Raw genomic sequence first — 14,150 nt, forward strand, 5'->3', positions numbered from 1 at the left:
GTGTTATTTTTACCCACTCATCTTTGTATATGGTTCTGGCTATGCATTCGATTAATTTGATAAGATTTGGCATTAAATAATTTTTTCTCAAAGTTTGGTCCTCTACTGTCATTCAGGAGAGTTCTCTGGAAATTTCAATCTTGGGATAAATGAGGCAGGGTCTTCAAATTGTGTTCATTTTTTTACATGTATATAGAGGATGTAGTTATTTATCTTGGATATAGAAATATAATGAAATTACTGCCTGATGGTTATCTGTATACCCCCAATAGCAATAAGGTTGGGACAGTCTGCCATGCAAAGGCTATGCTGAGTAGGGAGGGCTGGGCATTCATTTGTCAGAAAAGTTGAAAGATTAGCTTTAGAGGAAGCTAGTTTTCCCCTGCAGAGTTGGGCCTCTGAGCATTGCCTAGTCCCAAGAGTAGAGCGGATTATTTTAAAATAGTTAATCATTTCTAGGCTCATGGGAGATGCCAAAGAGTGCTGGGGTTCTAAACCTCAGGTCTGTGCATGGTCAAATTTCTATACAGTGAGATTGCATTGGGCCTGCACAATGTTTTGCTTGGTTATAATAAGTTTTAAAGTGTTTCCACTCTAAGCATCTTTCAGCTTCATTCATTCACATCATCTTCCCGCTCTTTGATGGCATTTGATCTGATATCTCTGAAACAGGGAGTCCTATATATGGTGCTTTCATCCTGTGCTAAATACTTTACATATGTATTTATGTTCAAGACAGAATTGTCAGTTATATGTTAGCATCACCTGTTTACAAATGAGTAAAATAGGGCTCAGAAAGAAGAACTTGCCAAGGCACAATAACTATAAATGCCACTATGGACTGGCTGAGCATTAGCCTTGAGTCTTAATAGGTCTTGGTTTTCTTGTATCTGTTTCTTCGGTCTCCAGTGCCTTCTCAAGCGAGTGTATCAAGGGCCAGTGGATTCTATGACTTGAATTTATTTTTTCCTACGAACAACAGAGACACTGGACTTTTTCATCACAGCCTTCATTCATTATTAGCTAAACTTGAGCGACTAAGGGTGTCATGATCTTGCCTTCCCTGCAGGGATTCCCCCCCATCCCACCCCCGGACCCTGTGTATTCATTTCTGGGCCCGCCCTTTTCAAGCCATTACCAAATTCATTTCGTCCGTAATGTCTCCTTAGTTATAATTGAAAGAACTTGTTCAGCGGAGAGAGGCGACACCGCATAGTAATCCGTCTTCAAATAACTGAAAATCCAAGAGAGAGTAAATAGTACGTCTATGGCTCTTAAGAGCAAAGCCAGATGGAGTGGACCTGTTAGAGCTGTACTTTTTCAGAGCTGCCCATCAGTCCTAGCGTCAAATCCAATCCCTCCGGGTCCCTCCCCAGACACCCAACTCCTAGGTTCCCACCTGGATATGGACACCTGACCTCCCCGCGCCAACGTCCCCATCCGGCCCCAGAGTCGCTGGGGAGGAGCCGCCTCAGACCCGCCCCTTGGCCGCAGACGCGTGGCCGCCGTCTCCTGGCAACAGCAGACGCAGAGCGGGCTCGGAAGCCTGCTCCGTGAGCCGAGCTCAGTCTGCGCCTGGGTCCTGGGTCCTGGGTCCTGGGTCCTGGGTCCTGGGTCCTGGGTCCGCCTCTGCCATGACCTCCAAACAAGCCAAAAAGAGAGAGGTGCATCGTATCAATTCGGCACACGGATCGGATAAATCTAAAGAGTAAGGGACCTTGTCTGCCCATCCCACCCCCGGCCTAGCCTCCTGTCCTTAACCACTGCTCCCCAGGCTGCTTCCCTGCAGCAGGCTTGGCCAGGGCGGGAGCGTGGCTGGCCTGCCCTCGGAGGCTTCTCAATCCTCCCTGGGAACTCCCTGTCTGTCTTGATCCGCCCCTTCCCAGAGCCCTTGGTTTCCCTGCCTCCGCTGCCCAGCTGTCCTTCTGGTTTCCATCCGTGAACCCCCCACTCTACCTGCCCCCCCTCACTTCCTTCATAGCCGATCTTGGCTCTTAGAAGGGGTGCAGCTGCCTTAAAAAAGAGGCGTCGCTCAAAGGCTGTCCAGGTAACTGTTACAACTTGCAGGCCCCATACTGACAGAGACAGAGACAGAGGGAGACAGAGAGAGAACTTTGACCTTAATGCTTAATGGTGATTCCCTCTTTTGTATCCGCCTCAGTCTGACAACTAAAGGCCTTTAATCAGATGACATCAGATGTAAAATGGTTTTAAAAAGCTAAAACTATATCCAGATGTAGTTCATGTTACTAATATAACTCCTCTCCCACAATCATCAGGACGTTCCTGATTCCCTAAGTCCCCAGTTCTGTCTTCACTCATAAGCAGGCTTCCAGCTACCTGACAGATAATCCATTCATTTTATTAACTTAAATTTCAGGTACTATATTACATACATAAGTGATTTTAATAAAATCATACTCTGCTAAATACCAATGTAGGTCAGGTGATTTCAACATTTACTAATAACTTCAATTCTTATTGGCCCAAGGCCTACAGGCCCTATAAAAGCAAGCTCTTATTACTTTTCTAACTTTATCACCCCCTTGTTTACATACTAGTCTTCTCTCTATTCCCTGGAATACTCCTATGCTATTTCTACCTCAGGGCCTTTGCACTTGCTATTTCTGCTGCTTGAAAGCTCTTCCCCCAGATTTTTATTTGGTTTTCTCCCCCACCTCCTTTAAGTGTGTACTTAAAGGTCATTTTCTCATGTCAGCTTCTTTGGCCAACTGGTTTAAAATCACAACACCCAGGGAACCCGGGTGGCTCAGTCAGTAAAGTGTCTGACTTTGGCTCAGGTCATGATCTTGTGGTCTGTGGGTCTGAGCCCTGCATTCGGTGTGTGCTAACAGCTCAGTACCTGGAGCTTGCTTCAGATTTTGTGTCTCTCCCTCTCTCTGCCCCTCCCCTACTCATGCTCTGTCTTTCTCCATCTCTCAAAAGTGAATAAATATTAAGAAATTAAAAAAAAAGAAAAAATCACAACATCCATTTCCCTGCTGAAACCAAAATAAACAAAGCAAACAAACAAAACCCTCTCTATTTTCCTTTGCTGCTTTATTTTTCTTAAAATTTTTGTTCATTTAAAATACTATACACTTTGCTTTTAAAAAATTATGTTTATTTACATGTCTTCTCAATAGAATGTAAGTTCCACAAGGGTGGAGCTTTTTCTTTTTCTATTTTATACACTGTTGACTCCTTGGTGCCCAAAGTGATTCTTGGGTCATATGTGGGAGACACTCAAAAATGAGTATTTACTGAACAAATGCCAGTGATTAAATAAGAGATTATGACTGGGTTGCAAAAGAAATATTGAATATATTTTTAAAAATTTAGTAAATGATGGTTATAATTAATGCATGTTGAAGGCTCATAACTCTTCAGGAGCTTTGGGGAAATTTTTGATTTTAAAGAGTTTATATCCTGAAAGATTCTTAAAAATTTAAAAAAAAAGATCAAATCAGATACCATAAGGCACAGTAAATGGCCTGGTCCTATGGTGATCCTGTCACACGAGAGAGATAAGGTGCTTACTTATAAGATGCTAACTCTCTCCTCTCTAGTACTTCCCATTTCTTTTTGAGATGATAATGTTATTTCTAACATGTTAATTTTTTCCAGAAAATATCTGAGTGGAATTATATCAATAAAACTGAACATGTCTATTTATGAAAATAGAAGATCAAAGGCAAATAGGTATACAAAATCTAGGCTTTGCCAGAAACTAGCTATTGAGGATTAAACATCAAACCATTAGATTTTGCTGTTGCATTATATGATAGAATGTGAAGTTTGTTATAAATCAAGTCTGCCATCTAAGGTTTACTGAAAATCCAATCATAGATACCAGGCTTAGTCATCATTAAAAGATAAGGTGACACCCAGCATGGGGCCTGGAGATTGAAGTCCATCAAGGCTCTAGAGTAACTGTCATTTGAAATGTGTTGAGGGCTATTTATAGTAAGTTTTTATATATCACTTTACCACACCTTACGGTTACACAGCCACTAGATGCAACCAACTCAACTGTAGTCCTAGATCTGGAAATGAGAGGAAAGGTCTGCAGAGCCTTCAAAATAGCAATCGCCAGCATACCTCTTTTATTCCCTAAAATTATGAGTTATAATGGAGACATGGCTGGCTTTTGCCTAGCATGCTAGCTGCTACTGAGGATTACCACTTGCTGACTACATGAGCCATAGTTTAGTGACCTAGCTTGATTTCCATCCCTTCTGAGTTGGATTAAAGACTGATTCTCCCTCCATTTCTAAGCTGATCTGCTATTGGCAAAGTGCAAAAATTGAGATGTTACAACTGAGAAAGCAGAGGCATCTATGTCCAGCTCTGACCAAAATATATTACAAAATGTGGATTTAATTTTACTGTGTATTAGGGCTCTAGGAGGAGATAACATTGCTATCACAGTCTGTTGTTTGGAATTTCCTTAATTTGCTCTGATTACTCCTTGTCTTGTTTTTTTAAAATATGTTTATTGTTATAAATCTAATATGCAGTAAATTATACATATTTAAAGGATATGTTTTGATAAGTTCTGAACTGCATCTACACATGCGAAAATGTCAACATGATTAAGATAATGAACAGATCTTCATTCATAAAGGTTTCCGTGATTTCTTGGTGATCTTTACCTTCTGTCTTTTCCTGACTGTAATCTCCAGGCAACCACTGTTCTGTGTTCTGTCACTATAGATTAGTTTTCATTTTCTAGAGTTTTCTATAAATGGAATTATAAGCTATGTATCTCTTTTGTATGACTTCTTTCATTCATTTAAATTATTTTGATATTCTTCCATGTTGTTGCTAGCAGGTAGTGAAAGAATTGTATTATTTTTCCCTTGAATATGTAGTAGACTTCACCAGTGAAATGATTGGCGCCTGAAGTTTTCTTTGTTGGGCAAGTTTTTAATGATAAATTCACTTTCTTTAATAGACACAAGGCTATTCAACCATGTCCAACCCAATCTATCTCTTCTTGAGTACTCTTAGTTTATATCCTTCAAGGAATTGATCCATTTCATCTCAGTTATTGGCTATATAGACACAGAGTTGTTTGTAATATTTCTTTATTATCCTCTTTATGTTTTTATTTTAGATAGAGTGTATGTGTGTGTGTGCACACACACAAGCTGGGAAGAGGGGGCAGGGAGTGAGAGAGAGAGAGGAAGAGAGAATCCTAAGCAGCATGCTCAGCATGGAGCCCAGTGCAGTCTTTGTCCTAGAACTCTGGGATAATGACCTGAGCCAAAATCAAGAGTTGAATGTTTGATCAACTCTGGGATCATGACCTGGACCAAAATCAAGAGTTGAATGCTTAATCGACTGAACCACTCAGTTGCCCCATTTATTATCCTTTTAATCACTAGAATCTGTAGTGATGACCCCACTTTAGCTTCTGATATTGGTTGTTTGTGTCTTCTCACATTCCTGATCAATCTGACTAGAGTTTGATTAATTTTGATGTCTCAAAGAACTGGACTTTGGGTTCATTGATTTTTCTCTATAATTTTTCCAGTTTTTGTTTTTATTGATTTTATCTAAATTTCCTCATTTTATTTACTTTAGATTTTTCTAGTTTAAGGTAGAAACTGGATGTATTGTTTTGAGACTTGGACTATTTCCTAATACAGCTATTTTGTTCTATAAAATTTCCTTTATGTATTGCTTTAGTAACATCTTCTAAATCATAATGTTTTTTTTTCATTCAACTCAAATACTGCCTAACTTCCTTTCTGATTTCTTCTCTAACATATTGGTTAATCATAACTGTTTTGCTTAGATTCTAAATATCTTTGATTTTTTAAAGATTTTTTTTCTTAGTTACTTTTAGTATAATTCCATTGGTCAAAAAAGATACTTTTTATTACTTGAATTATTTAAAAAAATTTTTAATGTTTATTTATTTTTTTAGAGAGAGAGAATGAGCGGGGAAGGGGCAGAGAGAGGGAAACACAGAATCTGAAGCAGGCGCCAGGCTCTGAGTTGTTCGCACAGAGGCTGATGTGGGGCTTGAACTCATGAACCACGAGATCATGACCTGAGCTGAAATCAGGCACTCAACCAACTGAGTCACCCAGGCACTCCATAACTTGAATTATTTTAAATTTGCTGAGACATCCTATGTCTCAGATTATGGTCTATCTAGATAACTATAATGTGTATTCTTGAAAAGAATGTGCATTCTGTTGTGATGAAAGGTTCTCTAGCTGCCTTGGTCTCCCCCAAGCTCTCAGCTGCTCCTCTCCTCAAGGAATCTGCTGAGATCTGCCTGGATTACCTCTCCCTGTGCTGCAGTCCACAACTCTCTCATGATCATAAGCTCAGGCAACAATAGGGCTCCCCTCATTTGTCTCCCATGTTTTCAGAATCATCATCTGTCATGACTTGATGACTGTCCTTAAAACCAGTCTCATGTGACTTGCTCAGGCGTTTGCTTGTCTGAGATGGGAGGGTAAAGCCAGTCCCTGTTATTTCAGTTGACATGAACATGATATCTCTTAGGCTTATTACTTAAATTTTACATTTGATTTCTAAATATTAAGAGGAGGTGTTAAGGCAGTACTTACAAATGTATATCCACAAATACTACACCACAAGCATGGGTAGAATTCTTTCCTTAAAACTGAAATCCCAGATTATATGTAATTGCCACTATATACCATCTTCTACAATACTGGTTTTTGATGTAGTAGAGACATCTGATTATAAGAATTTTAATTAAAAGTATGCAACTTACATATATGATAAGGATGATCTTAAATCACATTTTCATAATTAAAATCACTGTGCTCATTAAAAACATTTTTTTTTTACATTTACTATTGAGAGACAGAGAGAGAATGGGGTAGGGGCAGAAAGAGAAGGAGACACAGAACCCAAAGCAAGCTCAAGGCTCTGAGCAAGCTGTCAGCACAGAGCCTGACATGGGGCCCGAACCTGCGAACCGCAAGATCAGGACCTGAGCCGAAGTCCGTCGCTCAACCAACTGAGCCACTCAGGTGCCCCAACTGTGCTCATTTTTGAGTTATATTGCAACTTCACTGTTCCTCGAGCTTCGTATTTTAAGTCGATGGTTCATTCTGGGTATAAATACCCAAATAAATAAAATATATCTAAGAATAAAATGTTCATCTCTGTACAATGGGTAAAGTCAACAATATCTAGAAAATACGGTCCAAGCTCATCAGCAAGGCCCTCAGTAGAGAGCTGCCTGCCTGCTCACATAATGTTTCTCTCCAACCGAATTTCCCCACTACGTTTTTCTCCATGCTCTTGCAGTGCTGAAAAGCTCATAGTTCTCTGCACCCACTCTGTTTCTTGCCTCGGTAGTGTCTCCTGTGCTCTTCTCCTTCCTTACGGATGTCCTTTCTGCTTTTACATCCTGGAAAATTTTTCATTACCTTTCAAAACAGCTCAGATGCTATTTCTTGTGGGAAGTTCTTCCTAATTGCCTTCCGTGAGGCACAATGCCCCCTCTCTTTGCCATCTGTGAATACTTCCATCTCTGCAAATACCACATTATATTGAGATAATCTGTTTATCTGTTTGAATTCCAAAAAAAACTCAAGAGCAGAGAGATATATATTTATGGGTCTGTAACCCCATCATCTAGCACAGTGCTTGTCACAGTCCAGGTGTTCACTAAATGTTAGTTAAAAATAAGTGAACTGTTGGTTGATTGAGATTCCTTTCTCATTCTGAAACAGTATTTTTCTAACATGTTTTAGTCTCCAAACAGATCTTCATTAAAAGAATTTGATCCTCATTAAAAGAATTCTGCATTCCCAATTTCTCGTCTACCTGTGGCATAGTTTACAGTGAGTTGTTCCCTAATGCCAGGTCCACTCTCTGTTCTTTCTCAGTTTGGGACTTTTAAATTTTATTTCTCTCCACCCACATTTTAATTATTTATCAGTCTGGGCCTTCTATTAGGCATATACTAGAGGGTTTTTTTCCTTTTAAAAATTTGTAATGTTTTTGTTATTTATTTATGTTGAGAGAGAAAGGGAGAGAGCATGCATGCGTGAGTAGGGGAGGGGCAGAGAGACGGGGAGAAAGAGAATCCCAAGCAGGCTCTGTGCTGTCAGCCTGGAGCCCTCTGCCAGGCTCAGAACCATGAACCATGAGATCTTGACCTGAGGCAAAATCAAGAGGCAGAAGCTCAACCAACTAAGCCACCCAGGCACCTGGAGTTTTCAATCTATCCACTTGTTTAGTTCACTGTTTTTATCTCTTTATATATCTATGCAAACACTTGATTTTTTAAATTTTTATTTAAATTTAAGTTAGCATACGGTCTCATATTAGTTTCAGGTGTACAGTATAGTGATCCAACACTTCCATACATCATCCAGGACTTGTCACAAGTGTGCTCTTTAATCCCTATCACCTATTTCACCCATACACTCACCCACCTCCCTTCTGGCACAGGGACACCTGGGAGGCTCAGTTGGTTAAGCATCTGACTTCAACTCAGGTTATGATCTTATGGTTTGTGGGTTTGAGCCTTGCATCAGGCTCTGTGCTAATAGCTTGGAGTCTGGAGCCTGCTTCAGATTCTGTGTCTCCTTCTCTCTCTGCCTCCCCAACTTGTGCTCTGTCCCTCTCTCGAAAAGAAAAAAAACATAAAACGGTATAAATTTTTTTAATTAAAAAAAGAGTCTATTTCACAAAACAGATGAATATAGGAGAGGAAAGGAAAAAATAAGATAAAAACAGGACAACAAACCATAAGAGACTCTTAAATACAGAGAACAAACTGAGGGTTGCTGAAGGGGAGGTACACAGGGGATGGGCTAAATGGGGGATGGGCATTAAGGAGGGCACTTGTTGGGATGAGCACTGGGTGTTATAAGTAAGTGATGAATCACTAAATTCTATTCTTGAAATCATTATTATTACACTATATTTTAACTAACTTGGATTTACATTTAAAAAAATGATAAAGAATCTGTTTCAGTGGTGCCTGGGTGGCTCATTTGGTTAAGCATCCAACTTTGGCTCAGGTCATGATCTCATGGTTTGTGAGTTTGAGTCCCACATCAGGTTCTCTACCATCAGCATGGAGCCTTCTTGGGATCTTCTGTCCGCTGTTTTCTTTGCCGCTTTCTCTTTCTGTCTCTCTCTCTCTCTTTCTCTCTCTCAAAAATAAACATTTTTAAAAAAGGATCTGTTTCAAATACTTGATGTAAAAAGTTTTACCTTCTAAATCACTAGTCCTCTTCTTTCATTGGCTTTATCTGGTCTACTCTTTCAACAGCTGAAGTTGTCATTGCTAAGATTTTCCAGTATCTCATTGTTCACACTGGTCTTCTTTTTTGTATGTTTTAATACCTTTCTGCAGTCATTGCAAAGCAAAACTTTCTCTCCTTTATTTTTTGGGTAATTCTAAACATATTTAAATACCTTTTAAGTTTGCTGCATTATTTCTCTTGGGTGGATTTCTTTCTTTTGATTTATTTACTGACTGTCCTTCATAATTTTACATTTCTTCATTTGCCTTTTAAGGTTAGTTTCTTAGTTCATATTTTGTAGATATTTTAGACTCATGTATACTGTTCTTTGTCGTGTGGCTTGGATGGTTTTCCAGAATGATTCACTCCTTACTCGTTGCCGTCATCCAGTCGTGATACACTATTGAAAAAGACAGGACAGTTGTTCCAAAATTGAAATACTTCTTTATCAGTTGATAAAATAGTTGCTTTTTTGAGATTTCTCAGGAATATCTCTCTCCTTTTGAATGCTGAGCCTCTCAAAAAAATCCAGGGCCTGTCCACACGAGGTGGTTAAAAGACCAGTAGGAGGTGTCTAGCACACAATTCCAATGTAAAAGCAGAGTCCTTTCTGATTAGCAGGTGCATTTTTATATTACCCTGCCCCCATCCAAACCTTAACATTGGGAGGCTGAAGACTCTTTTCTCATGTGGGAAGTGCTACCCTTGATAACACACCCTCTGTGGAAGAGGGCAGCTTCTTAGTCCCCCTTTTTTTTTTAATTTCTTTTGGCCAACTTATTTCCTCGCAGAATCGCAGGAAATCAGCACATTGCCTGTTATGCTTTAACTATACAGGGAGTTATGCCAGCCTTGGTTCAAAGCTAGGAGCTCATGAGTAGTTCTAGCAACTTGCTCATTCATAAAGTCTATTACTGGTCTCTTGACAGCTACAGGATAAATTTAGCTTCTTTTCCAAAACAGACTTACAGATTTTAAAGCTTGGACTATCAGTGCTCAAATCAAATTCCAATACCTACCCGTAGATAATGCTATCTCAAACACTACAGGTTCTTTTTGTAATTAGTCCATTGACTTCTTGTTTTACTTGAGATATAATTTACACATAGCATTATATTAGCTCAGGTGTCAATGTAATGATTTGATATTTGCATGCATTGAGAAATGATCACCACAGTAAATCTAGTTAACATCAGTGACCACACATAGTTTATAAAATTTTTTCTTGTGATGAGAGCTTTAAAAATCTACTCCCTTAGTCGCTTTCAAATATGCAATATTGCATTACTAACTGTAGTTATCAGGCTGTACATTAGGACCCCATGACATTTTATAACTGGAAGTTTATACCTTCTGACCACCTGCATCCATTTTGCCCACCTCCTGCTTCTGGCAAGCACCCATTCACATTTTTCAATGGCTTTAAAAAAGTTTTTTTTAATGTTTATTTATTTTTGAGACAGAGAGACAGAGCATGAGCAGGGGAGGGGCAGACACAGATAGAGAGGGAAACACAGAATCTGAAGCAGATTCCAGGCTCTGAGCTGTCAGCACAGAGCCCCACACAGGGCTCAAACCCATGAACTGCGGGATTATGACCTGAGCCGAAGTTGGATGCCTAACTGACTGAGCCACCCAGGTACCTACCCCTCAATGGCTTTTAAACATGAAATTTCTACCCTCTCCTAAAATCTCCAGAAATGCTTCTCATATTTCAATAGCATATTTAGACTCACTGTGTACAAGGAAGGATTTCACCATATATTTAGAGGATATATCAAGTCTGTTTTACAACTTGTGATCTTAATGGATTGAATCATTTACTAGTACTTGGGTATATGCTATGTGGATTAAATAACTCTGTACCCCACTGATTTTCCAGTGTGTCAGATTTGATTTCTTTGCATGTTTGATTTTTCTAGAATTTGGCAACATTTATTTCCCAATATTACCAGTTCCTAAATCTTCAAAAGTCCAGAGTTACTCCTGTGTTTAAAGATTAGCTAATTCCCAGAATAGATGAGACCAGGAATAAGATGCTTGAATATTTAAGGATCTCATCTATCCGAGAGTAGGGACATTCTGGCGGTGAATGTCAAAGGCATATTGTGCTGAGAGTTTCAAAAGCAATATATTTGTGCATGATCTTTGGAAGTCTACAACATAGTTGACATTGGGCTATATTTGACCATTGTTTATATTGTGCATGCAGTAATATAGGTCAGCTATTGAGTTGGTATAAGATGCTTCCAATAAAAGTCTTCTTACGTGATCTTCAATATAGATGGAATCAAATTTGACATGTTACAAAGAAAGTGGGCCAATTAGTGATAAAGCTTAATAGCTTAAGGAAGAGAGCCAGAACATTTATTTACACTTGACAGAATGAAGAAGAAAGCAAAACATAATTTTAGCAAAGCCTTTATTTTTTTTTAAAAGAAATTAGATCTTCCTTTTACAAAAATAACTTTTAAAATTCTGAGCTTCCCAAATGAGGTAAATTTTACCATGGTTTTGATGGATACAAAGTCACCAATTTTCTTCTATCTGCGGTTTATCTCAACACTCAATAAAGCATACGGACTATAATGTGCTATTTTTACATCTCGATTCTTCTATCAATATTATGAAAATTTTCCCTTTCTCCCTATTGTCATCCTTGTCTCCTATTTTCTTACATGCTACTTAGAAACATTCCTTTACAATGTATATCTTTTTAGGCTTTCTTTTCCAGCAAGGTGGTGGATTAGATTTAAAAAATAATACCTAGAAAAGCCTACATAAAGAAATAAAAATCTCCAGGGGCACTTGGGTGACTCATTTGGTTAAGCATCCGACTTTGGCTCAGGTCATAATCCTGCAGTTCATGGGTTCGATCCCCATGTTGGGCTCTGTGCTGACAGCTCAGAGCCTGGAACCTGCTTCCGATTCTGCGTCTCCCTCTCTCTCTGCACCTCCCCTGCCTGTTCTCTTACTCTCTCTCTTTCAAAAATAAACATTTAAAAAAAGAAATAAAAATATTCAGAATCCAGAAATGAGGAGAGAACTGAAAGAATGTTGTAACTAAGATGAACTGTAGGTTCTGTAGGGAAGACTTATCAGTCTTATGAAAATAGAGTATTTTGTTCTAACATATATAGGACAAGTGAGTAAAGGGGAGTGCTCCAGCCTTAGATAAAGGCAGGCTTTCCAAAGTTGAGTTCTTTTTAAAAAGGTGAATAAAAGGGGCACCTGGGTGGCTTAGTCAGTGGAATGTCCGACTTGAGCTCGGGTCATTATTTCAAAGTTAGTGGGTTTGAGTCCTGAGTTGACAGCTTGGCTGACAGCTTGGAGCCTGGAGCTTGCTTTAGATTCTGTGTCTCTCCTTCTCTCTGCCCCTCCTCCACTCGTGTTGTTTCTTTCTGTCTTTCAAATATAAATAAATGTTAAAAAATAATTTTTAAAAAGGTAAATAAGAAAATCTGCCTTATAATCTTAGGTTATAAGAAGGCTAGCTTTTTTATGCTTAGTGTTTTGGGTAAAAAAAAAATCTTCCTTAAGAAATGAAAACCTTTGGACTGAGACTTATGTAGGTTTGAGATCTGATTTTAAAGTACCTATGGGTTCCTGGATGGCATATTTACTTGGGATCACTGACAGAAGAAAATTCTGTATTACATTGAAGACACATTCTTTCAATACAGTATTGTCTTGGGGAAAGGGGTTTGGAGGAAAAAAAAACCCTGATAATGAAACTGTCCTCAAACACAAGAATATACCAAAAATAGATAGAAATGACAATGATAAAAAAATGAATCAAGTGTCAAAAATTTAAGATAACAGAAAAATAATCTATTTAAATAATTTACCATGTGTATGTTTACAATGATTAAAATAAGAACTCCCAACTTCTAAGAAAGGAATTCTAACCTGTATATTTGTCAGTGTTAACAATCAATGCTAACTACAACATCAGAGTACCAAGGATGGAATAGTCACTGCTAGCTGTAATATCACACAACCCCCAAATCACACAACAAAGCATATTTCGCATTTATACTAGAGTGTGATCAGGAATTCAGTAGTGACTTTGCATGTGCTATGTAAGGATTCTTGGCTCCCTTCATCTGGTGGCATTACCACTTTCAAAGATCTTCCCTGAAGGATTGATCTATGCTGACAAGTATCTCACAGGATGTTTTATGAACCTCAAAGTAGGATACAACACATTTCCTCCACATGTCCTCATCCAAAACACCACCAGAAAGTGCCAGCCAAATTGCAAAGGAGTATGGGAAATGCAGGAAGTGGAAAACAGGACTGGTAAGCCATCTGATCAGTCTCCCCCTTTTCTATTTATTCTGGAGTCACATTTCCCTCCGAGTACTTCTGCCTCCTTCCTCCACTTTTGAGAGCCCTTAGGCTTACATTGAGGCCACCCAGACAATCCAGGATAACCTGGATTGTAAGTTGTTTATATACCTCTTTCGCCGTGGAAGGTATTATGGTGTAGATATATGGGGGGAGTATTTTGTCTACCACACTCATCAACTGCTGTTCTGTTTTCTCCTTACTCTTTCAGACTTTTAACGTAGAGTATCAGGGTATACAACTGTTGATAGTCAGAATTTTGAAATATTTTCACTTGACTGTTGAATAGCCTTAACAATAACCTTATCAATAACCCTGAGCCTCAGACATTGCTGCCTCCTTCCCTGGGTCCCTGACCCACCCTGAGAACCCTACATCCCTGACCCCACTAGCTAGATGAATTAGGTCCAGCCTAACTAGAACTGGGGGCTTTGAGGATTGACATGCTCCTTCCTTACCAGGAGTTAGGTGTTTTGAATAGCATTCCTCGGAGTGCGATTCCTTAGGCCTAGTCATTTTCTTGAGGATTGAAGACTCCAGTCT

The 14,150-nt window shown here is 39.0% G+C and overlaps 1 protein-coding gene across 1 annotated transcript in view; it reads left to right on the forward strand.

The window, feature by feature from the left end:
• The first annotated feature begins 1,589 nt into the window (after positions 1 to 1,589).
• The window catches only part of ADGB (androglobin), a 135,833-nt gene continuing 123,272 nt past the window's right edge, over positions 1,590 to 14,150 (forward strand). The window contains exon 1 of the mRNA XM_029945518.1: positions 1,590 to 1,708. Coding sequence (XP_029801378.1) covers positions 1,635 to 1,708 — 74 coding nt within the window. The 5' untranslated portion in view covers positions 1,590 to 1,634. The remainder of the gene's footprint in view (positions 1,709 to 14,150) is intronic.

Source organism: Suricata suricatta, chromosome 7 (genome assembly GCF_006229205.1).
Source record: "Suricata suricatta isolate VVHF042 chromosome 7, meerkat_22Aug2017_6uvM2_HiC, whole genome shotgun sequence".
In the NCBI taxonomy this organism is placed as follows: domain Eukaryota; kingdom Metazoa; phylum Chordata; class Mammalia; order Carnivora; family Herpestidae; genus Suricata; species Suricata suricatta.